Genomic DNA, 25751 nt, shown 5'->3' with positions numbered 1-25751 from the left:
CAGGGCGCCAGGTAAGAGGGGAGGTTTCACCATCTCCCCAACCGGAAATTGGGTACGAAGCCCCAATAAGCACAGATACGCTGAGAGAGGCAGCAACTGACCTGAAAGATAAGATCATGGCGAGATTGAACAGGCAACCCCGAACCCCACTACAACGGCTAAGTGAAGTACCATCAGAAAGTCTCATGGAAGATGTGAATGCAGCATTGAGAGCGATCCCTACCACAACAATCACAGAAACCAATGAGCTGATATACGCTTCAGCATCAGTAATCCTAGAGGTGCTTGGCTATAAGAGCAACCATGGGAGCCATGAGAAACAATACCCACCATGGAAACGAAGGTTGGAGGCAAAAATCAAGGCAGCTCGGAGGGAAGTGAGCCAAATGACAGAGGCCCAGAGAGGTGCAATGAAAAGACCGATGCCCAAGAGGTACAGCCAGATGCCCATACCTGAAGCACTCGAAACTGCCAAGCAAAGTCTACAAGCCTTGGCCAGCCGCCTAAAGAGATACACCAGAGACAATGAAGCCAGACGAATAAACCGGCTGTTCGCAACACAACCTGCGAAAGTGTACTCTCAATGGCAGGGTAATAACAGCAGAGCAAAGGCTGGAAACTGAACAGTACTGGAAGGGTATATGGGAAAGGGAGGCATCACACAACAGAGATGCACAGTGGCTGGTGGATCTGAGGGAAGACCACAGCAACCTCCCTGAACAGAATCCAGTGACTATCACAGTGGCAGACATCCAACATAGAGTCTCAGGTATGAAAAACTGGACAGCACCTGGCCCTGACATGATCCACGCCTACTGGCTAAAGAAGCTCACTGCAATCCATGACCGCCTGGCAGCACAAATGAACCAGCTGCTAAGGGATGGGACTCACCCTGAATGGCTAACCAAAGGGCGAACGATTCTGATAATGAAGGATCCCTCAAAGGGTACAGTCCCATCCAACTACAGGCCAATAACCTGTCTCTCCACAACATGGAAGCTCATGTCAGGCATCATCGCAGCTAAGATAAGTGGGCACATGAGTCAATACATGAGCGAAGCACAGAAGGGCATTGGTAAGGATACCAGAGGAGCCAAACACCAACTCCTGGTAGACAGAACAGTCGCCCAAGACTGCAGAATGCGACACACCAACCTGTGCACAGCCTGGATCGACTACAAGAAAGCCTATGACTCAATGCCACACACATGGATCACTGAATGCTTGGAGCTGTACAACATCAACAGAACTCTAAGGGCCTTCATTGCAAACTCGATGAGGTTGTGGAGAACCACCCTTGAAGCCAATGGGAAGCCACTTGCCCAAGTATCCATCAAATGTGGCATATACCAAGGAGATGCACTGTCCCCACTGCTGTTCTGCATAGGTCTGAACCCCCTCAGCCAAATAATAAACAAGATTGGCTATGGATAACGACTCTGGAACGGGGCCACCATAAGTCACCTCCTCTACATGGATGACATCAAGCTGTACGCCAAGAGTGAGCGAGACATCGACTCGCTGATCCACACCACCAGGATCTACAGCTCGGACATCGGGATTTCATTCGGACTCGAGAAATGTGGGAGGATGGTGACAAAGAGAGGCAAGGTAATCCACACAGAAGGGGTCTCACTCCCAGAAGGAACAATAGCAGACATTGAGGACAATTACAAGTACCTTGGAATACCACAGGCAAACGGCAACCTTGAACAGGCAACAAGGAATGCGGCAACAGCCAAATACCTCCAACGAGTAAGGCAAGTCCTAAGAAGCCAGCTCAATGGCAAGAACAAATCCCGGGCAATAAACAACTACGCTCTGCCAGTGATCAGATACCCTGCGGGAATAATAAGGTGGCCAAAGGAAGAGATACAGACCACAGATGTTAAGACACGAAAGCTCCTCACCATGCATGGAGGGTTCCACCCCAAATCCAGCACCCTGAGACTGTACGCTAGCCGCAAGGAAGGAGGCCGAGGACTAGTGAGCGTGAGAGCCACTATCCAGGATGAAACATCCAAGATCCATAAGTACATCAAGGATAAGGCCCCGACAGATGACGTGCTGAGTGAATGTCTCAGGCAGTGGAGAACAGAGGATGAGATGCTGGAAGAGGGACCATCATGGGAGGACAAGCCCTTGCACGGGATGTACCACCGGAACATAACTGAAGTGGCTGATCTCAACAAATCCTACCAATGGCTTGAAAGGGCTGGGCTGAAGGACAGCACAGAGGCACTCATCCTGGCTGCACAGGAGCAAGCCTTGAGCACCAGAGCCATAGAGGCCCAGATCTACCACACCAGACAAGACCCAAGGTGTAGACTGTGCAAAGAGGCCCCAGAGACGGTCCAGCACATAACTGCAGGGTGTAAGATGCTGGCAGGCAAAGCATACATGGAACGCCATAACCAAGTGGCTGGCATAGTATACAGGAACATCTGCACGGAGTATGGACTGGAAACCCCAAGTGGGAAACACCTCCCAAGGTGGTAGAGAATGAGCGAGCCAAGATCCTGTGGGACTTCCAGATCCAGACTGACAGAATGGTAATGGCGAACCAACCAGACATTGTGGTGGTGGATAAAGAGCAGAGGAAAGCCGTAGTGGTGGATGTGGCAATACCAAGTGATGGCAACATCAGGAAAAAGGAACATGAGAAACTAGAGAAATACCAAGGGCTCAGAGAAGAACTGGAGAAGGATTGGAAGGTTAAGGCCACAGTGGTGCCTGTGGTGATCGGAGCACTAGGGGCTGTGACCCCCAAACTGGAGGAGTGGCTACGACAGATCCCTGGAAAAACATCCGAAATCTCAGTCCAGAAAAGTGCAGTCCTAGGAACAGCAAGGATACTGCGCAGAAGTATCCTTGCCAGTTGTGTGTGTGTGTGTGTGTGTGTGTGTGTGTGTGTGTGTGTGTGTGTGTGTGTGTGTGTGTGTGTGTGTGTGTGTGTGTGTGTGTGTGTGTGTGTGTGTGTGTGTGTGTGTGTGTGTGTGTGTGTGTGTGTGTGTGTGTGTGTGTGTGTGTGTGTATATATATATATATATAATATAAATACTTCATCCTATGGACAACAATCAACCATCTTAACATTGTGCAACACAAAAAAAAGTTTTGAGTACATCGAGTTTTTTGAGCATCAGGTAATGGGGAAAAAGGACACGGCTGAAATGATCTCGTCCATCTAACTCACCTGAGTCACCTGGAACTAGCTCGGCAGATGAAAACATCATGGACATCCTGGAATCCAAAGAGGAAAAAAAAAAAAAAAAAAAGCAATTTTTGACGCGCGTCTGGCACTAGCGCCATAGTTGCTTCCTCTCTCCCTTCGCGACTCCCTGAAATTCAGCCAGCAGCAGGTGGCCTCTCTCGCCACCGAGAACAAGGCCTTGAAGGGAACGGTGCAGTCCCTGACGGAGGATGTGGCTCAGCTAGCGACCGAAAATTAAAAAAAGCATCATGGACCTGCAGGCCCGCAGCATGAGGGACAACCCTGGTGTTCTCTGGGATTCCAGAACAGGCGGAGGAAATCGCGGAAACCGTTAAAACCGTTAAAACTTTCTTAAGTGACATTTGAAGCTTCCACCTGATGTTGTGGACAAAATCGCTTTTCATCGGCTCGAAGGAAGACAACCGAATGGCCAGCGCCCTTGACCCATTGTTGCCAAGTTTCATGACTTCAAGCAGAAAGAACTGGTTCAGAGCCGGAGCGGACAGCTGAAGGGAACCGACTACAGTGTCAACTTCCCGGGACCGGGAAGCAACGCCATTGCTGTACTAGCAGGTGGTATGTAAAATAAAAAAGGTTTAATATAAAAGGTTTGTTAATAGAAAATAATAGATGCAAAGGTAACTAAGTGTTATACTTTACATCCAATATTCAAACTCGTTCTCTCGCAGATGTTTCATGTATTTCATTTAATGTCTCTCACTCCACAGTTTGCAAAGTGCTCATCAAGCTTAAATCACTCACTTTCTTTCCACTATAATTTTTCTTTTCTTTTACTCTTTTTCCATCACCTACTTTCACTCCACACTGTTTACATCCTTCTCTTCCCTATTCTTCTGCCTTGTAGTCAGCCAGCTATGTAGCCCTCCAGCAGCCACACACAAACATCTACCAATCTTCCAAGTGTGTTGTCTATGTGCACAGGCAAAACATGTGCACATAGACAACACACTTGGAATACACAGGTGCTCGAGGTTAGCCACACACCTAAAGTCTGTTACACTACATACACACAAGACTAATGATCCACAGCAGTCAGGTATGTTATGACACCACTGAAGATTGTCACTTGGAATGTATGTGGAATCAAAAGGAAGGAGAAACGATTTAAAATATTTAATCATCTGAAAACCCTACAAGCAGACATTGCTTTACTACAGGAAACTCATATTCCCAAAACTATAGATTACACTCTGGCATCTACAGAGTTCCCACATGCTTACTTAGCCGGTTACAGTTCTAAACAAAGAGGGTTCGCCATCCTGATGAATAAAAAGATTAACTTTATTCATAATGATACCATTGTAGACCCAGCAGAAAAATTATATAATCATTAATAACTTGATAGGAAACATTGAATATTGCATAGCTAATGTGTATGGGCCTAATGTTGACGACCCCTCTTTCTTTCACAGCTTCTTCACATCCCTGACTGCTCACTCTGGTTCCAAACTTATAGTAGGGACTTTAATTTAGTATTTAACCAGCTGTATAAAGGGGTGTTGGACAGGCTAAGCAAAGCTGTGAGCAACAGGAACTGGCAATCAGTACAGACCTTACAACAGTACATGGATGATTTCGGTCTCTGTGACACATGGCGTTCTTCTCATCCTACATCTAAAAAATATACCTTCTACTCACAAGTTCACCACTCTCACTCCCGTATAGAATATATTTTAGTAAATAACTCAGTCTTACAAGATGTCTCTGACACCAATATTCATTACATTCCATTTCGTTAATTAAGACAGTCACACCATCAAACAGGAATTGGAGCTTTAATACATCATTACTCAATGATCAAGACTTCATCAGTTATGTCAGGAGAGAATGGGCAACTTTTATAGAAATCAACGATACACCGGGAACCTCACCCTGTGTTCTTTGGGAGACTGGGAAGGCAGTTATGCGTGGTAGAATAATTTCATATTCATCGCACAAGAAAAAAAAGGACATGCTACTTGAATTAGAATTGGAGCAAAAAATAAAATCTCTAGAGATTAAATATGCTGCCTCTCCAACAAATGATAGAATCCTAGAAGACCCTAAGGAATCTAAAGCTGAAAATAAATAATATAATTGATTGCAAAACTCAGTTTCAGATAGATCAATTACGCTGGGAGAACTTTGACCATGCTAACAAATGTGGTAAATTTTTACCTAACCAATTAAAAAATAATAAAGAGAAACAAATCATCCATTCAATAACTAATAAGAAAGGAAATATTACCCGTGATCCCCATGAAATGAATGATACCTTTTAAAACCTTTACCGAGAGTTATATACTTCCCAAATAGATCCATCCACCTCAGCCATAGAGGCATTTCTGAATAAACTAGAACTGCCAAAGCTAAAGAAAGAACAATCCACAACTCTAGACTCATTGTTATCTTTGGCAGAACTACATGAAGCTCTGCAGGAGATGTCCAATAAAAAAGCTCCAGGACCAGATGGATTCCCAACTGAATTTTATAAGGAGTTCTGTTTCATGGTGGCACCCAGCTTTTACAAAATGGTAGTTGAAGTTAACCAACAACATTCATTACCCACAAATATGAATTCAGCCTTCATAAGCCTGCTCCAAAAACCAGGAAAAGACTCTACGCTTCCATCAAGTTAGAGACCAATTTCACCAATAAATGTAGATCAAAAAATAGTGTGCAAAGCACTTGCTAGATGATTAGAAAAAAATCACCCTATAAATTACTCCGATCAAACAGGCTTAATTAAAGGTAGACAGTCAACAAACTATATGAACAGATTGATCCACTTAACTGATTATGTCATCACCCATAAACTAGAGTTAGCTATCGTCTCCTTAGATGCAGGAAAAGCTTTATATAGAGTAACTGGAAGCTTTTTTTAGCAGACTGCACAAATTCGGGATTGATCCAAATATTATACAGCTCAGCAAATGCCGCAGTCAGAAAAAACAAGCAGATCTCACCAAGGTTTAATTTGCATAGAGGGACCAGACAGGGCGGCCAACTTTCTCCACCAATTCAATTCAATTTTTTTTATATAGTGCTAAATCACAACAAATTTATCTCAAAGCACTTTACAAAGTAAGGTTTAAAACCTCACACAACTAAACCCAACAAATCCCACATACAGCAAGCATTTAATTTGACAGCAACAGTGGAGAGGCAAAACTCCCTCTCTAACGAGGAAGAAACCTCCAGCAGAACCAGGCTGGATGTGGGCGGCCATCTGCCTCGACCGGTTGGGGTGGGAGGATAGAGAGAGAGAAAAGCACAGCAAAAACAGCAAGCAACAACAGAGCACAGGCAGGATTGTTGGACCAGGGACTGGTTGGATCCGCAGCTGCCCATCACAGACACCAAACTTTGAGTCATATGATACATGTAGGTGAGAGGGGGAGAGAGAGAGAGAGTTAGTTAAACATGGGACAATGATGGGAGGTTATTGGACAGAAGAGGTAGAAGGAAACAGAGGAGCTCAGTGTATAAATTAAGTCTCCCAGCAGTCTATGTCTATTGCAGCTTAACTAAGAGATGGTTCATTTGACTTACAATCATTGCCAGTGACCTGAACCATCTCTAACTATAAGCTTTATCAAAAAGGAAGGTTTTAAGCCTGATCTTAAAGGTGGAGAGTGTGTCAGCTTCTCGAACCTAAAGAGGGAGCTGGTTCCAGAGAAGAGGAGCTTGGTAGCTAAAAGCTCTGCCCCCCGTTCTACATTTAAACACTCTAGGAACCACAAGTAGCCCAGCGCTTTGAGAACGAAGTGGTCTGCTGGGAGCATAAGGAACTATGAGGTCTTTAAGATAAGAAGGAGCTTTATCATTGAGTACTTTGTAGGTGAGTAGGAGAATTTTAAATTCTATCCTACATTTTACAGGCAGTCAGTGCAGAGAAGCTAATGTAGGAGAAATGTGATCTCTCTTTCTAAGTCCTATCAGAACTCTGGCTGCAGCATTTTGAATAAGTTGTAGGCTTTTTAAGGAGCCATCACTATTTGCAATATTAATTGAACCTCTAGCTGCAGCAATAAACCAGCATGAAGGAATTACTTGAATATCGATCAAATCAGTAAATCATAAAATAAGTTTATATGCTGATGATGTGTTACTGTTTCTCCTGGAGCCACAGACGTTTCTTCCTACAACTATCAGCCTCATAGATGAATTCTCAGGACTTATAGAATATTCTATTAACTGGACCAAATCTATAGTGCTACTACTTAACCTTAGGGTGACTAACATCTCTTCTACCACACTCCATTCAGGGAACTTTAAATACTTGGGCAATGAATTGTTGTCTACGCTATCAGAGCTTATTGATCTAAACCACAACCAATTATTAAAACAAGTAGAAGCCAACCTTAAAAGATGGCAGTCCTTTCCCATTTCACTTATGGGAAGAATTGCCGCCATAAAAATGATCTTGCCAAAAATGAATTACATATTCTCAATGATTCCGACTCAGCCAGCCCAGGTGTGGTTTAAGACATTAGACTCATACATATCTCAGTTCCTGTGAAAAACCAAGCCACGACGAATTGGTTTAAAAATGCTTCCAAAATCCAGACCCTGCGGCGGCCTAGAACTACCTAACTTCCACCACTATTTTCTTGCCAATAGACTGAACTAAGTCCACAAATGGATAAAACCCATGCCAGCAGACACCTGGATAGACATTGAAAAAACATTTTGTGGAAATATTAAAGTCGCAGATCTACCATTTTATCAGCATCATAATCAAACACCATAGTTGCTCTCAGAGCATTAGCCTAAAAGCATCTCTGACAGCCTGTTGGGACTTTATTAAAATAATGGGTCTTCGCTTTCTCTTTGCCAAAACACGCCTCTCTGGAACAATCCAGACATCATACAAAACAAAAAGGCAATACACTTGGCATATCAAAGGGATAACACATCTGAAACATGTTTTCACAAGAGACAAGTTTACCTCTTTCGAAGAATTAGTGTCCCACTATGAAATCACTAGTGCCAATTTCTTAGAATACCAACAACTAAAGTCAATACTTAATGCAAAAAGTAAGAATACTCCCATCCACATGCAACCACCACCAGTAATAGAATGATTTATTGATATATCAGGGAAAAGGACAGTATCCAAAATCTATATCTTAATTTCCAATGTAGATCAAACAGTGAGCCTTCTGATCTCTAAATGGGAAGCTGATCTCAACATCACCACTAATTGCACGTTCTGGAATTATATATGTTCTGATTTATTCAGAATGACAAAAAAATACAAATTTACAACTAATACAATATAAAATTCTTCATAGAACACATTATACAGGACAAAGGACGTTCCAAATGCGTTTCACAAACTCAAATATTTGCTTTCATATGTACAGATAACACAGCAGATAGATTCCTAAATGCATTCTGGTCATGTTCACCTGTGCAGCAATTTTGGCAAAGAATACGTGAACACCTGTCTACCCGGTTAAGCGGTCTAATCCCAGTAGCCCCTGCACTTTGTCTTCTAGGAGATCTAAGTGGGCTTGATCTAGAGAAAATCACACACACTTCTTTCTGTCCTCTGTTGCAAAGAATATCATCCTTATGAACTTGAAAACAAAAAAAATTAAGCATCACTCCATACTGAAATAGCTTGTTAGATTACACCACCATAGACACATTGTTTGCTTCGTCAAATCAATAACCTATAAAGAGTATAAAACTATACTCCACTATATAGTTAATTCCATTTTCAGATAGAGATGCGTGGAGCTCGGGTGCTGCGTTGTGTCTGGCACAGTGGTGGGGGCGGTGCCTGGTGGTTGGGAGTGCCTGCCTGCCTGCCTAAGGCACCTGGACAACGGGGCTGGTGGATTCTGGGCTGGCCGCATGGGTCCCCTGTGGTGTGGGTGTGGTGGCTGCTGAGACCGGCAGTCCGGTGCCGGAGTAGGGCCATTTTGAAGGTTGGCGTGTGCCAGTCTCCGGGGAGCGGAGGCGGGCTTCTCTGCCAGTGTGCAGTGAGAGACCTGGGTGACCTGTGTCCGGGGGTACCTCTAGAGGTTTCTGCTTGTACCCGGAGGGGTGTCTCTCCCCTGGGGCGTTGCCCCTGCTCAGGTTGGGCGCTGCCTGCCCTAGCAGTCCGAAACCCTTTGGTAACTGCTCGGGTCTGTCGCGGGGAGGTCGGCAGAATACTCAGGCTGCGGCCTTCATTGGGCCCTGGGCGGAGGTGGTGCCTGGGCAGTAGTACTGCAGTCCCCAGGTCCTCTTTAGCCACTGCCCCGAACAACCCCCAGCCAGGAAGAGATAGTGTGGAACCTGTCTCTGCGAACCCCGGGGGACTTGCTTCCCAACTACATTTCTCCACATTCATCCACTTTGGTCTGTGAGGGAAGGACCGGGGCTACCAGAAAGTGGTTCCGTCCCTCCTAAGTGGGATGCTCTGCAGTTTTAATTGCAGTCATACACACTCATCCAGGAATTAGGGGGCTCCCTCCAAGGGGGCCAATGGATGGAGCCTTCACTTTGATGGCTTTGTCGGTTGGACCCCTCGGAGAACTGGCGATCTCCCAACGTACCTCATACCTAGCCACATAAACATACGTTTAGGCCGGAGGTGGGCTCTTTCACTGGGGCCTGGGGGTGAGGCCAGTTGTGGCCTCGCTCACTAGGGCCTGGTGGTGACATCCCCACCCAGTTTTAACTGCACAAATGACATTTAGGGTGGGAGGGCACTGTCCGGGGGTCACACCGTCAGCCAGCGATCGTGCTCCTGGAGGTGTCCCCCACTTTCAGTGCACTCTAGTTACACACACTCGCGTTCAAGCTGGGTTTGCAGGGTTCTGGGGTGCCTTTTCTGCTGCCCCCTGCTTTTCCCGGGTTGGGGGAGTAGGGGGCGGCTCGGGAGGAGTTGCGGTCCCTGCCTGGGGCCACATGGGGGCAGGCCGGAGACCTACCCTCCCCACAAATGAGATTAACGGAATGGTGTAGGTGCGGGAATGTATCTGAAAGTGCATGGGTTCACGTATGATTGTCTAGTTCATTGTGAGAGAGTTTGTTACTGTGTGTGTGTGTGTGTGTGTGTGTGTGTGTGTGTGTGTGCGTCTGTGTGAGTGTGTATGCGTGTGATGCGGTTGGACTGTGGGGGGGGCCCGTTTTCCGCCCGGGGTACGTGGATCCGCCTCTTGGATGGTCTCTTTTCCGCTGGCCTTATTCTGTGGGCCCGATGTGGTGCTAGGGGATATGATCGGGACGATTGGGTAGGCCACGCTCCGTTCGTGTTAGGGTGGTGGACTGGGGGTGGATCTCACTCTGGACGCGGGGGCATCTCCTAGCGGGCTCCCTACGGGCTCCATTCTCTCAGGCCGGCCCTCTGACTGACTGACTTGCCCTTGGTTCTCATGAAGCGGACAGCATTGACCCACAGTAGTCCCCTTTGGCCTCGTGTGCTGTCTCTGTGGCTGCTGCTGCTCTGCCTGGGAGGCTCTGTGTGGGCGACTTGGGTTGCAACACCTGCCCTCCTTGAACTGAAGGTGTGTGAGCTCCCTGGCTGCTAGAGTTCTCTCCTCCGCTCGTTGGCTGGGCGTAGTGGCCGAGCTCCTCCCATCACCCTGGCTTTCACAAGTGGCATTGTTTATGCACCAAAGTCTGCCTCACCCTTTGGGTGAACAATTGTGAACAACAATTTTAAGCTACAGCTTCTAAACCTTGTAGGTTGTAGATACTTATCACTACCAATATCAATAATGTGTAAATTTGGAAATTGTGGTGTTGTATGTCATGGCTATTAATTAGTATGAGAGTTGTATAACAAACATGTATATGATATATGTATCTAGTGGCAGCGGTTCAAAGTGACTAGCGTTTTTAGTGCAGTACCGTTGCGTCGCCACGGTGCAGTGGGTGCGTTGTTGACTAAAGATTTGTAATCCTGCAGCCGGCTGAAAGAAATCAGGACGCTAGTCTCGTTTTACCACCAGGTGGCGCAGCGTTGATTAGAAGCCTCCAAAGCACTACAGCGTAACTGAGGTCTGACTGTTCATCCGTTCATTTCTACCTGTAACACACATATATTACACCAGACCTATTTTACTATTAAGTTTTTACTATTAAGTATCTGTTATCTATCTGTGTGCTCAAACGTGGGGAGTGTGAAGGGCAACAACTTGCACAATTATAATTGTTCTGTGTGGTTTAGAACAGATCTGCTCCACAGCAGCAACACGTTCTTGTTTTCATTTTCCTCACCTTTTTCGCGTCTTTAAATAGAAGGCGTCTCTTAAAAATATGTACACACCCACCGCTCTAACATCTGATACAACATATTGGCTTTACATAATTCCATGATTATGGGTCGCGGTTTAATTAATACAATCTAAATGCGCATGGCCAAGTGAAGACGTAGAGCGCAGTCCATCTGCGACTACAGCCGCTTATTTAGGTTTTAAACTTCCACAACTTGTTAATGAATGTTTCCCAATAGTCGTAGATTTTACGTAAATAACCCACTGGACCCACAGAACTCAGCAGATCTACGCGTTTAGTCTGTACCTGCAGAACTTCAGTTTGATTTGTGTTTTTTTTTTTCTTTTTGTTCTGTCCAGCATTTTAACAAGCAAATATGCAGTTTCAAAAGCCTTTCTCTTTTTATAATGTCAAATTTTGGTCTTTGACATTCTTGTTTTTTGTAAATTGCTCCTTTTTTATTGTTTGCTGCTGTTTTGTTTGCTTTCTATAAAGTCATATTTATATTGGGGGCTTTCCATGTTAAAATGTTTTGTTAACTCTTCAACTATTTGTTTTTTTTAATCAATGTGGTGTTTACAACTTTTTATTTGACTTTGGCTCTCAACACTGTAAATTAGCAGTTTGCTAGACCAATGGAACCTGATTACTGCTACTTATTGATGACAACACTGCTAATAAATATAGGCAAATGTGTTTTGAAATGTATACTGGACTCTGGCCAGTGGTCCAAAATTGATAGCACCCTGCTTAATATTAGCAATTTCTAATGACCTAAAACAAACAATATAGTAAAAAAAGCATGAGTTTGACAAAACTAACAATAAAGACAAAAACACTAAAAAAGTTACAGTAAATACCTAATATAGAAAGAAAACTATTCTGTCTGCTGACAACAAAGGATGTTTGCCAAGAATCAGAGGAAGTTCATATGATTGCGGTTTCGTTACATGGAGTTTAGGAAACAAATTGTGACTCGTTTGTGTTTCCATGATTACAGGACCACTGTTTGGGTGATGACACTGTACTGGATGCAATCAGTTTAGCAGAACCACATCAGTACAAGGTTCCTGATCTCTGTGCAGAGGAGCAGGCTGTGATTCTGGGTGTCTGGTAAGTCCACTATCTGAGAAGTTCTTTGGCTCTGTGTTCACCGTAGCTTGTAAGACTAATAACATATTTTTAGTCTTTAGTTCAGCCTAAAATGTCTCAAGATCGCCTTGTTAAACTACCTTCGGTGGCCTTCTGCTTGACAACTTAAGCAAACGAGAAACTGGCTGGCACTGCACTGTCTGTTATTAAAAAGTGGAAGGTATTTGGTAGAACAAACAGAATTGGATTAGATTCAACTTAATTTGTCAATACACGTATACCAGTACAATGCAACGAAATGCAGTAGTTCTCTGCATTTGAACCATCCCCTGGGGGAAGCAGTGGGCATCCAGTGCGACGCACAGGAAGCTAGTGCAAAGTTTCTTACTCAAGGACACACTTGGTGCTCTGGTGAGCTTGAACCTGGGACCTCAACTTCACAAGCCAATGCACTACTGAGTGAGCCACCAACCCACTAGATTATACTGTAATCTACTTATTCTATTTTATTCTAAATGTAAATACGGTGGAATTAATTGTTCCTTTTTAGTACATGCAGCATGGATAGAAGACATTCCCGATGTTGCCAAGGTTTTCAAAAACCCTTTAATTTTCACTCCTCAATCCCTAAACTCCAGATAACCCCCAATCCCTGCCCTGAATACGGGCACAGTAACCGTAATTTGCAAAACACTTTGCCCAAATATCCAACTTCTGCCCCTAGATTCACTCAGTGTCCCACAAGCCGTAATGCTTTAAACAATGTAGTTAATTTGTTTTGACCAAGAGTGTTTCTTTGCAGCAATGACTTCCAGAAGAATAATCCGGTGCACAGACTGACTGAGGAGGAGCTTCTGGCATTCACATCCGTAAGTCATTTACCATTTTTAACCAGAAACCCTGCTATACTGATGCCCCATATTGTGGAACCAGCACTTCCAGTGTTTTGAACCCTGCACCAGGGTTAACAAAGGCAAAATTGTGTTACTTTTTCATAAGGAACATAATTGTATGATCCTTTGACGGTGCTTTGTCAAATTTCTGTTCCTGTTGCTCTGTCTATGAACTTTTCTGTATTTCTTTATTACCATAAACTGTATTACCATAGACTGTGTCTTTAACTGCTATCCCAATTGTGTCCACTGGGTGGCGCAGTAGCAAACTGTTTACACCCAGAAAGAGCAAGTAGGTCAAGCAAGCGCAGCCAGTCTGGATGAGCTACTTTATTTTGCCTGCAATATTTATTACAGCTTCTACTTTTAACGTTATGTGCATTGGCACTCTCTTTGCCCTGATATGTCTCCAAAAAAGTGCATGCAAAGTGTTCCAAGAAAAATGCTCATTGTCCTATTCATTTACGGAAGTGAATGGCAAAGTTCACAGCATGTTACAGTGGTAAAAGAAGATAACCTTCGTCACCACTATGTGAATCTTCATGGCGACAAATACTGTATGACAACTTTCAAAGACAGCAGAGAAGACAGGTGGCACTATCACATTTTTTGGTCAGACAAAGCGACCAAAAAAGTGGTGGAATAAATAGAAAAATAATAATAAAGATATCTGAAGATAACAATAGTGTGAGCGCTGTTGCCAGCTCTCCCACTAATAAAAGCACCAATCTACGCTTTAGCCTGATAGCATTATCCGTGCCTTTGAATGCGTAATTGTGACTAGTTAATGAGACTTTCATAATTTAGAAATTAAGCATGCACACCTACTCAAAATCCTTTCGAAATCAAAGCCGCAAATTATATCTTTAGCTTTAATAGCATTATTCGTGCCTTTGAATCTGTAATTGTGACTAGTTAATAAACCAGTTTATAGTTTACGTATTAAACCCACACAATCTTAATCTTTTCAAAATAAAATCACCAATCCAGATCTTGAGCTAGGAAAAGCAATATTTTCTACTTTCAACTGGTTTATGACTAGTTATTAAGACTGTTTTACTGTTTAGCAATTGCCTGAACATGCTTTGTTCATGTTCTTTTTCAAAATAAAAGCACTAATTCATTTTTCTAATTTCATTTGTCACTTTTATACCTCTGGTTGGTTAATGGCTGCTAAATAATATGACTATTTTACAGGTAAGCAACAACCCACACCTCCAAATGTAATACTTAAACCTTCATAACGTTTCTGGATTTGAGTGGTTAAATATGACTACAAATGTATAGTTTAGTACCATACACACCTCCTCCAGATCATTTCAAAATAAAAGCACCAATCAAGATCATTCGCTTCACTGGCACTGTTTCTGCTTTTGACCGGTTAAATATGATTAAGTAATAAGACTATTTTACTCCTTAGCAAGTATCTGCAGATGAAATATGAAATATTTCCACAACTTTGAGCTATTCTTTCAGCTCTTGAACTTAAAAGATTTTAATTATAATATTTAGCTGCTTAATACGTTAAGCTACAGCTTCTAAATTCTCTTCAGATACATTAATCTATGCTTTACATGCTTCAGCTATTTTCAGTTATGTTTTAAATGTTTCAGCTACATCCAGCAATTCTTAAGGAATACATTCAGCATGGAAACATTAACTGTGCATTTTCTTATGGAAATACGTTATGTGAATTACAGATAAAGCATTTACTGTATCCGCATTCAGTGAATGCTTCCAGCATTCACTGTTTAGTTATTCTAATCTTTTATTATAGGTTTTGTGTTTCTGTACGTTTTTGTGCACTTAACTACTCCCGCATACTTTCAGCTACATTCAAATATCAAAATATTCAGCTTCTTAAGGAGTGGGGTGCTAATTTTTTCACATTTTTATCTTGGATATTTTTCAAGTTATTAAGGGTTTTTTCAGCAGAGTTCTCCAATTGAAGTGAATGGAAACAACTTTTCAAGTTGGGGAAACAACAAACAACCTTTTTTAAACCACAGACACCATTTGAACTGCACAACAATCTTTAACTAGTCAACGATTAATCAGTTGTTCAGCTTTTTAATACTTTGAGTTATAGCAGTTTAAGCATAGGGGGGATTTTGAGGAATTCTCAGCTTTTCCATTCGCGTGTATTGCGTGAGCTAGAGTGCGTGATGTCACATCTAGTGTGTGAGGACACGTTTCTTTTAAGACAACTTTTCTCTTTAACTTGTCATTACAGCCACAGTTTTCACTCTATGAACATATTTCTTTCACTTAGTCGTAGTCATATTTGTCTTCTTTCTAATGATGTGCCTGGTTAAGCCCTCAGACCTTCGCTTTAATTTGTATCGGCCTCAAAACACAGAGTTCAAGAAATCCTCCCATAGACTCTAATGCATTTGTCTGTGAGGCTTTTGAGGAAAAGCGCAGAAGGGCTGCCATTTTTGAAGTGCGACTGTGGCCACAATTCTTACTCCTCAAACATAAAACTCAAACCAGTGGCAAAGTGAAAAGTTCTTTTTTTGATAACCATTATGGTTTTGCTATAACAAACCTGTTGAGCAGTGTTGATCTGTGGAGGTTCCTGCCTTTGGAGAACCGTGTCGATGACAACGGCGCAGCTGCAGTAGATCAGAAATTTAGCTCAGTAACACTTTGACAGGTCAAACTCTGCTGCTCAAACACTGCCCAGTGTCCACAGTGTCTACACTTTCCATTCCAGGTTTGCCCATTCAGCTTTTTTTTTAACTACTTGATCTTCCTATATAGGTATATTTAGCCATACTTGTATTGTAGTATTAATAGTAAGTATTTCTGGCACCCTAACAGAAACTGGTGTGACAAGAGCACTGACCATTGCAATGACTATCTCTGTATTAAAATATTTTCATTTGTTTTAGGTTTCTACCTTTTGTAACTGTTGGAACATTCAAGTATTTGTTTGATAAAAAAACATTAAAATTGCTTATCATTTCTTTCCGTTTGTAGGAAGCTCTTCAGCTACGTTGTCTCTCAGCTGTAGCTCCTGTAGCTCAATTAAACTGTTGTTGTTTTATTTGTGCACATTCAGCTCTGCAACTTTTTCTTTGCAGATCTGATCAGTTATACTTTCAACTGATCAGGTAGTTTCAGTAATGTTTCAACTGATTAATTACAAATAGTTAATTAGCACATTGTACACTAATAAAACCTCCTTTAAAATTCTTTCAGAATAAAGTGACAAAAAAAAAAAGACAATCATTAGCTTTCTCATCCACCATCTCCTGTGGCTCAATGGTATAAATTCTTGACTCAAGATCTGGTTTTGATACCCATTAGAGGCATGTTAATGTCTTCAGTTCTTAATATAACTACATTGATTTTCTTCAGATAAATTGAGTTATACATTTTATATATCAGCAACCTTCAGCTATATTATAAAAGGATCATCTGTGACTAGTCATTCACATACTGTTTTACACTTTAGCTAATAACCATACGCTTTTCAAAAGAAAAGCACAAATTTAGAGCTTTATATAGCAATGTTTCTGCCTTCAACTGGTTTAATATGACTTTATGACTATTGTACAGTGTAGTAATTAGACACACACTTCCTCCATATCCTTTCAAAATAATAGCACCAATCCAGATCTTTAGCCAAAAATAGCACTGTTTGTTGTCAACTGCTTTATAATGAGTAGTTAGAGACTATTCTACAATTTAGCAATACCTACACATGCTTCTTCTCCGTCTTTTCAAAATAAAACCGCCAATTCAATGTATTAGCCTTTTTTTAGTCATTTTAATGTCTCTGAATGGATAATGACTGCTAATTAGTGACACTGTTTTACAATTCCAAAACCTTTCAAAATAAAAGCAACAATCTGAAACTTTTATAGCAAGATTTCTGGATTTGACTAGGTAAATATATCTGGTAAATAGCTAAACTATACATTTGTATTCAAAATACTAATTATTGAGACTATTTTATACTTTGGTATTTACCCACACACACATACGTCTTCCGAATGTTTAGCTTTAATAGTACAATTTTGCTTTTGAATGGGGAATTGTGTGTAATGAGACTGTTACGGTTTAGCAATTTCCTGCACTACTTCCTCTGAATCTAATTTCAGCTCTATTGAATATTTCTACAACTTTTAAGCTATTCTTTCAGTTCTTAAACTCAAAACCATTTAATTATAATATTGTTTTTTTTACATTAAGCTAAATTCTTGGCTGGGTGGTTGAAGACCCACTTTCAAAATCTAAAACTAGTAGATACTCTCACTGGTCACTTTATGTTCCCATGTCAAGTCCAATTCAACCCAATGCAAACTGTGCTGTGGTTTGAGAAAATAGCTGCTGTTTGTGAAACAGTGTTCATGATCAATCATGAACAGCAGTAACTGATGAACAAGAAAGCTGCTGGCTATGTGAGCAGGCATCTTGCCACCCTACATGTAGATCCAGGAATCTGCAGGCTGGTAAGATGGTTGTCACATGTCTGGCTGTCATCATCAATAAAAATTGTCTGTAATTAGGAATCCGTTGATAATGGAATTTTGTTCTTGAATGGATGTAGTTGCATACACAAGCAAAGCTTGACCATTTTCATAGTGAAGATGTTAAGTCAGGGGTCTCAAACTAAATTGAAGGCCACTGGAGGCAAAATAAGGAATAAATAGATGATGATAATGGTAATAATAATACTACTAATAATAACAATAATAATGAATATTATGAAGTATAGCTTGAAGATGATCATCGATAAGTCTGGACCTGTACTTGGACTTATTGAAGTTCAAGGTGGAGAATAGCTTTTCACATGTGGTCTCAAAGGCACATGGTCCACTTGAACAATCTGGAAAACTCAGGGAACCTGGGGGTCAGTTCTCTCACAAATCACTGACTTCTGCTCTGAACTCAAAAAATCTCTTCAATGCATATCCAATACATATGGCTATATTTGGACTCCATTTTGTCTAAAAAAAGCAAAGAACCCCCTGTGTTTTGAGCCCCTGGATCAGATTTGGTTGATGCATTTCACAACAACAGGCATCACATTGTCAAACTTCAGGCATTTGCATCAAAAGGCCTGCAAAATGTTTTCACAAAGGAAAGAATCTCCGGGAGAACCACTCTGCCCCTTGGGGACTTTTGCCTCCGGCTACGTACGGGATGCGTGGGATTCCTGGTGCCCCGTGTGTCTGGAGCCTCTGTCCATCGAGGAGACAGAGGATCTATTCATATTTTGGTCTTTGATAACAGGGCTACTCATGATTGGCTTTGGTGGTGCCCTGCTTTATCGGAAGATTGGAAAGATTGGAAAATCTGCGGCCGGCTCATTGGCGTGTCCTCCGGCCGTGGAGCTACAAACGCTGATGGGGGCCATGGTTACCTGGCTGACGAAATTACACCAGAGGATGGCCCGGATTGAAGGCTGATAATTAACATCTCAGCTCATTCGGATGATTTGCATCAGAGGATGACCCGAATTGAGAGACTGATCAGTAATATCTCAGCTCGTTCGGATGCCCGGATTGCAGGACTGACAAATAAGATCTCAGCCCGTTCGTAGAAAGACAAGGGACTGAGGGATAACATCTGCAGACAGACTGAACACTTGGTGAATATGGTGACAGCCTTGTTTGACAGGCGAGGAGATGTCACGGGTGACCCATGGTCACACAAGAGGCGATGAAGCCCTGAGTTCTGACCGATTGGAGTATTGATCTAGACAAATTGGTCATGGATTGTTAAAATGTATTAGAATTGGCTGTGTATTACTCTGTCCCTTCTCCCTCACCCCTCCCTTCCCAGGTCCAATCTAGCTCACCAGCTGTGCCTCTATCTATCCTCTTCCCCTGTTGTGACTCCCTTCAAGGACAACTGTTGGACTGACTTGTAAACATCTTGGTCGGCCTCGGTCATACTTCTATAAACAACACTTAACTACACTGATGCGGATACACCCCCCCACCCCCACCCCACCTTACAGTCTCACTGTTTGCTCTCCGACCTTATCTATCTGTCCTGATGAACCCAAGAAAAAATTCCAGCAAGGTTTCCAGTTGTACTGTGTGCCACTGTATGTGCGTGTGTTTTTTATTGTTTGTACTGCAATTGCTTCCACTGTCGGACTAGCGCCGGGTAACCTGGCTGCTGATGGGAATTTCCCCGCTGTGGGACTAATTAAGGCATTCTATTCTATACTTGTAATGTGCTGTGATGCCTGAGGGTGGAATGATCATGTGCATCCAGTTTTTCATCATTGCATTACATTTTTATTTTTTGTTTTACAGTTATAGGTTTGGAGCAACCTGACACTTTGTAAACATTTTAAACACAGAACCAAAGTTGTTGAATGTGAATGCTGTGCATCTTGATTATATTGTGGTAACAACTAAAGTAGGATATTACTTTTTTCCACCCCTCTGCAGTGTGTCCTTTCTCAACCCAAGTTCTGGGCTGTGGAAGTCACAGCACTCTGCCTCAGAACAAAACTGGAGAAGGGCAACTCCCGATGTGTGGAGAGAGCCATGATGCAAACCCAGGTAAGAACAGACTCTTAGAAGAAGATATTTTATAAACCTAGAGGTTTTTGTGAATCTTGGACATGTCCAACTCAAGACCTCCCACTCGACTCAGCATCGATCTTTTATAACGGAAGTGTCGTCAAGCAGAATCTTGAGCGCGTACCAAATCACGTGACCAATAAAAACGATAGGCGTTGATACGTCACATGACTGCAGAGTGGCTTATCTGCAGTTTGAACGAACTGGTTGTTTCAATATGTCAGAGCTTTATAAACGTAGCAAGTGGACCGGAGATGATCTATAAGATGATAGATGACCTATAAGATGATAGATGATCTATAAGATAGACAGGTTTCACATTACAGATATCTGTAATGTATTTAGGACAAGTTCAAAATGTAATTAAAGACTGCTGTACAACTATATTTTGACAAGTCACAATTCCAATAAAAATATCTTTATTAGTCAGACATGAGTGCCGCGCAAACGGCTCTTCCACAAAGCTGGAGAGGTAGTGAGAAGATGATTACAGTCATGTTCTGTGGAAAAATTTAATAAAAGTCTTTGATTTAACTAAATGACAAACATGTCTCCTTAATGTATCAATAAACAGAGTTGCAGAAGCACCAAATACAGCTCTAATAACATCTGACTATTAAACATTTACCACATCAAGGCTATTTATATATTATTGTCTACAGAGAAACACAATTACACACCTTTGATTAAATAACTTTTATTGGACTGTGATCCTGAATACCCACGTATCAGCGAGGGTTTTATGGTCAGTCTGCTCTGATGCAGATCTCACATACAACCAGCAGATGTCGTTGTTCTGACTGTGTCATATGGTGTCGAGCCGCGCGTCGATTTCAGGCTTCAGTTTCGGCATCTCTAGTGAATCTCAGTTCTTCATATGCACAGATAATATTAGTGTGATTCCAGTTTAGAATTTACAAACAAGACATTAGACCTGCAAAGACAGCTTCCTTTACAGAACATTGCAATACGTCATGAACATTGAGTATCAGTCTAAACAAATGCAGTCTCCATCTTAAAACTAAATTTGAAAAGTCTTTATTGACACATGACCTCATTAAGGATTATACTTAACAGTGAAACTAAATGTTTTTTCTTTCTATCAGTATCAGTAAAATCTATGTTCTTTATTTTTTAAGAGGTCAACTGATCAACTGATTTGAGGGTTTCTTGAACTAGCACTTGCTCCTCAACCCTTCAACCTTCCTACTTGCCTGGCTAAAAAGTGATTAAAGTAGAGAGTTTTATAATTAGTGTTGGTGCTTCCGAGGTCATACAGTTGTGTAGTGTAGTTTACAGCTGCAGGTTACAGTTACATGTGACTTGTCTGTTTAAAAGCAGGGATGGTTGTGACGATATTGCAGGGCATTGTCATGAAATGACAAAGTCTAGGACCCAAACGCACAGCGTACACAGTTCTCAGTTTGAGAAGGTTTAATGGTGGTAGATAGTCAAACAGGCGCAGGTCGGTACACGGATATCACACGGCATAAGTAAGACAGGGAGCGGGCAAAAGGTAGTCAAAAATAATAGACAGGGTTCCAATACATTAGGCAGTCCAAAACCAGAATCACAGGGGCAGGCCAGTCGAGGTCAGAAACAAAACTAGATCTGGTACACAAGAAGGACTTACTGATCAAGACACTGGACAGGTGAGTCAACAAACAGTCCGACCAAGATTGTGGCGAGTACTGAATTTTAAATGCATGACCTGATTACTAATTGACAACGGCTGGTGAATCACATGACTGGATAAGTAAAACTAAGGCAGACAGGAAAACAAAACGGGAAGTACCAAACTAAAACAGGAAATGTTAAACAAAAGTCCAGGTTGTGACAGTTATTTGTAAGACTGACGGGGAACAAGTGGCGCAGTAAGGCTCCTTTTTCTGGCTACAGGAACATCTGAGAAAGGCCCTATCAGCCAGGGAGGGTAGATTCTTAACCATCAGCCCTGCCTGCAGGATACTGGCTTACTGGGTCACCAGCAAAGAGTTTCAAGTTGACAAATGATAACCTGACATATATTTACATGTAGAAGTGAATATCAGCACATCTTGCACTATTATTACAATTATTTTTTTACTGTAGGCATTTTGTTTACTTTTCTGTTGGTGTTTTACTTGTATTACTGTTGTTTACTGATTTTTTTTCTTACACAATTATTACTGTTGTTTCCTTTTGCACAACTTTTCAACTGCTGGTGTTTACTTTTTCCTTTATAGTCCGTCATGCTGCTGCTGTAAACACAAAAATGTCCCCATTGTGGGATTAATAAAGTCGCATCCTATCCTATATATTTTTAGCTTCATTACAGGCAGAGTTATAAGATAATGAAAGGTTAGGTTTTGCAGACAAATACTCTCACATTCATTCAAACTATTCACAGTGCATTTATATAATGCATATGGAAAACCCAACAAATCCCACTTGACCAGCACAACAGTGGAGAGAAAACCTCCTTCGGAACAGAACCAGGTTTAGAACGAGACACCAGCTGCCTTTTGAAGTGAAGACAGAATAGAACAGGTCACCGAAACCATACAGCAGAACAAACACTTAGATTCTTCTGCTGTTTGTACCTGCAGGTATCCTTAGTCCTAGATCTAATTGTTTCCAGTGTGCAGTCATTAATCCAACCAGAGAGACCTTTCACAATTTTATGGATGTACTGTATCTAATCAATCACATGTACCGTGAGGAACAGAAGTATTTGAACACCCTGTGATTTTTCAAGTTCTCCCACATAGAAATCAAGGAGAGGTCTGAAATTCACATTGTAGGTGCAAATGCAGTTAATATTAGTTTTAGTGATTTCTTGATGTAACTGGGCTTACAATTAGCTGAAGGACAGCTAGCAGCAAGGCTAGGTACTACCCTTGGTAAAGCCCTTTTGACCCTGATCCTTTGGCAGCTCGACATTATCACACTAATGTTGCATTGTTTATTTCCAGTATTTACACAACGAATACTTGCTTTTGTCAGTAGCCAGTTCTAGTTAGAAACAGTGAACTTCCTTTAGCCGTACACAGTACCACAGATATGTATGTCTTGTTCTCTGTTTTAGACTATAGTGGACCATTTTGAAGACAAGAACTGTTCCATCACAGAGCGTCTCAAAGTCTTCTACTGCTGCCAAGCTCCACCCAGATGGGCCGTCCGGGTACCTGCACACGCACACACGCATACGCACACACACACACACACACACACACACACACACACACACACACACACACACACACACACACACACACACGTTGGATTACTTCATAAAATTTATTATGGATTAAATTTGATAATCAAATGAAATCTGTAATAAAACAGCTGATGTTAGACTACATGTGTTGTTCAAATTTTTATACAATTTTGTTTTAACAGTTTACTTTATTATTAATTGTTACAAGTAGTAGTAGTAGTAACTTACGTGTAGTAACTCGTAAAGGAAGACTGTCCTGAAGGAAATAAAAAAAGAGAAATAAAAAAAAACCCTAAAGTTTTGTATCTTTGACAATATTTGCCCTTATGTAAAGATAACACAGCCGATAGATTCCATGGCGGTGCCTGCCTGTGCTCGGAGGGGTGTCTCTCCTCTGAGACGCTGCCCCTGCTCAGGTGGGGAACTGCCTGCCCTAGCGGTCCGACGCTCTCTAGTAACTGCTCGGGCCAGGCATGGGGGAGTCTGGTGGGCTACTTTGGCTGCGCTCTTCATTGGGCCCTGAGCGGAGGTTGGCCCTCAATGCACAACCGCAGAGTATGTGTGTAGGTTTGAGTGGAGCACTACACGGGGGGAGCATGAGCATGCTTGAGCGTGAGAATGGCTAAGTGTGACAGAGGGATGAGGGTGGTTCTGGCTGCTAGTGGCTGGGCAGTAGTACTTGTACTTGCTTGTAGATGCTGTGGTCCCCGCACTCTGGTGTTCACAAGTGGCATTGTTCATACACCAGTGTCTGCCTCACCCTTTGGGTGAACAATGTTAAGCTATAGCTTTACTGACCTTATAGTGGGACACTTAACACCTGAGCTGATAAACAGGCTTTCCAAACTTAGTTCTAAGTACTACTGTTACTTATCACTATCAATATCAATAATGTGTGATTATGGTAGTTGTGATGTTATAATAATGCATATTTGTATGTTAATGATATATGTATATGTATGTTTGTATGGATGTGTGCACATACCCTTTTCTATACTTTGACTCAGAGTAGGAGAACTACACCTGCTGCTACTCGCAGCAGAACAAGTGTTGTCATCTTCACTACCCTGGAAGCGTTTAAAAAACAAAGATATTTTTCCCTGGTTTTTAGGCTGATGTGACATTATTTGACGCGTAGTCTCTGTCCACTGGTGGGTGTGTGCGTACACGTGTCTGTCGGGTGCCATTGGGGAAGCTGCTGTTGGGAGGGTGGAGCCTCCCAATGGTAGGGAAAACATTGATGCTGCTTGCTGAACTGCCGGACAGGAGAAAAAAAAAGAACAAGAATATTTGTCCCACAGTGGGGAAATTGCACCTTACAACAGCAAGAGGACAGCAAAAAGAAAACACACATCCATAATGTTTTGAATACTTTGATAGCACCGGGTAGGAAGGATCTGTGAAATCTCTCCTTCACACAGCGAGGGTGGATCAGTCTGCTACTGAAGCTTCTCTTTAGAGCAGACAGTATGTCCTCCAGTGGGTGAGAGTCCTGGTCCATGATGGATGTCGGTTTAGCCAGGACCCTTCTCTCACCCACCTCCTGCACCGTGTCAAAGGTGCAGCCCAGGAAAGAGCCAGATTTTTTGATGATCCTGTCCAGTCTTTTCCTGTCCCTCACTGTGATGCTGCTGCTCCAGCAGACCACACCGTACAGGACGGCTGATGCCACCACAGAGTCATAGAAGGTCTTCAGGAGTGCCCCCCTCACTCCAAAAGACCGCAGTCTCCTCAGCAGGTAGAGTCTGCTCTGACCCTTCCTGTACAGTGCATCTGTGTTATGAGTCCAGTCCAGTTTCTTTAGATACACACCCAGGTATTTGTAAGAGTCCACTCTCTCAATTTCCCTCCCCTGGATGTGCATCAGTGACATGGCATTGATCAGGAGGTGGTTCCACATGCTGGCTTGGTAAGATTTAGGTGGTGTCACCTAAAAGTATCTATGGTCTTTTGATGTGCAATTAGCCATATGTGAGTTGTTTATGTTAAACTCAGTTCTGTTGTGAGAGGAAACAGTGTCCTGTGGAACAGACAAGAGTTCCGTGCATTCTTATCTTCTGGTGAATCGAAGCTTTGTCTCTGTAAAAGGGACTCGAGCTTCTTGGTCGAACCGATGAAAGTGTGGGTTCAGATTGTTGACCCAGCTCAGGTCCCCCTCAGCCTGTGGTTGTGGTGCTTTGAAGCCAAAGAGGGTTTCCAGGCTTCTCCACACCTCACTAATGTTGTTCTGCTTTAGCTGCTCCTCTATCTTCCTCCTGTAACTGGCCTTTCCCTCACAGATTTTCTTCCTCAGCTCTGTCATGCATTGTTAAAGTCCCCAGACATCAGGAAGAGGGCCTGTGGGTGCTGTGTTTGCAGCCCGCTGGTGACTGAGAGCAGGGTCTCAGAAGCTGTCTCAGCATTAGCAGAGGGTGGGACGTACACAGCAATTATTATAACGTGTGTGAACTCCCTTGGCCGCTAGCAGTTTAATGTCTTTGTTACACAGTTTTTCCCTAATGGTGCTGTGAAAATTATACAGTGAGACAGACAGGTCCAGGATGAGAGGAGTCAGCCAGGTCTCCATGAACAACAGGACGCTGCTC

At 42.4% G+C, this 25751-nt stretch overlaps 2 protein-coding genes across 3 annotated transcripts in view; one reads left to right on the top strand and one right to left on the bottom strand.

Moving 5' to 3' along the window:
- Positions 1–1595, bottom strand: part of LOC129603086 (uncharacterized) — a 66466-nt gene extending 64871 nt beyond the window's left edge. Inside the window, exon 1 of the mRNA XM_055502786.1 lies at positions 1465–1595. The gene's annotated coding sequence lies outside the window, so the exon portion shown is untranslated. The remainder of the gene's footprint in view (positions 1–1464) is intronic.
- ttc27 (tetratricopeptide repeat domain 27) overlaps positions 1–25751 on the top strand; it is a 60396-nt gene that overhangs the window by 10278 nt on the left and 24367 nt on the right. For both annotated transcript variants that reach the window (XM_041074053.2, XM_029175847.3), the window contains exons 8-11: positions 12432–12544; positions 13326–13392; positions 19833–19946; positions 23035–23130. In XM_041074053.2, coding sequence (XP_040929987.1) covers positions 12432–12544; positions 13326–13392; positions 19833–19946; positions 23035–23130 — 390 coding nt within the window. The remainder of the gene's footprint in view (positions 1–12431; positions 12545–13325; positions 13393–19832; positions 19947–23034; positions 23131–25751) is intronic.

This window comes from Betta splendens, chromosome 15, assembly GCF_900634795.4.
Source record: "Betta splendens chromosome 15, fBetSpl5.4, whole genome shotgun sequence".
Classification (NCBI taxonomy): domain Eukaryota; kingdom Metazoa; phylum Chordata; class Actinopteri; order Anabantiformes; family Osphronemidae; genus Betta; species Betta splendens.
The sequence above is the reverse complement of the archived record's forward strand: the minus strand, read 5'-3'. Positions and strand labels throughout refer to the sequence as shown.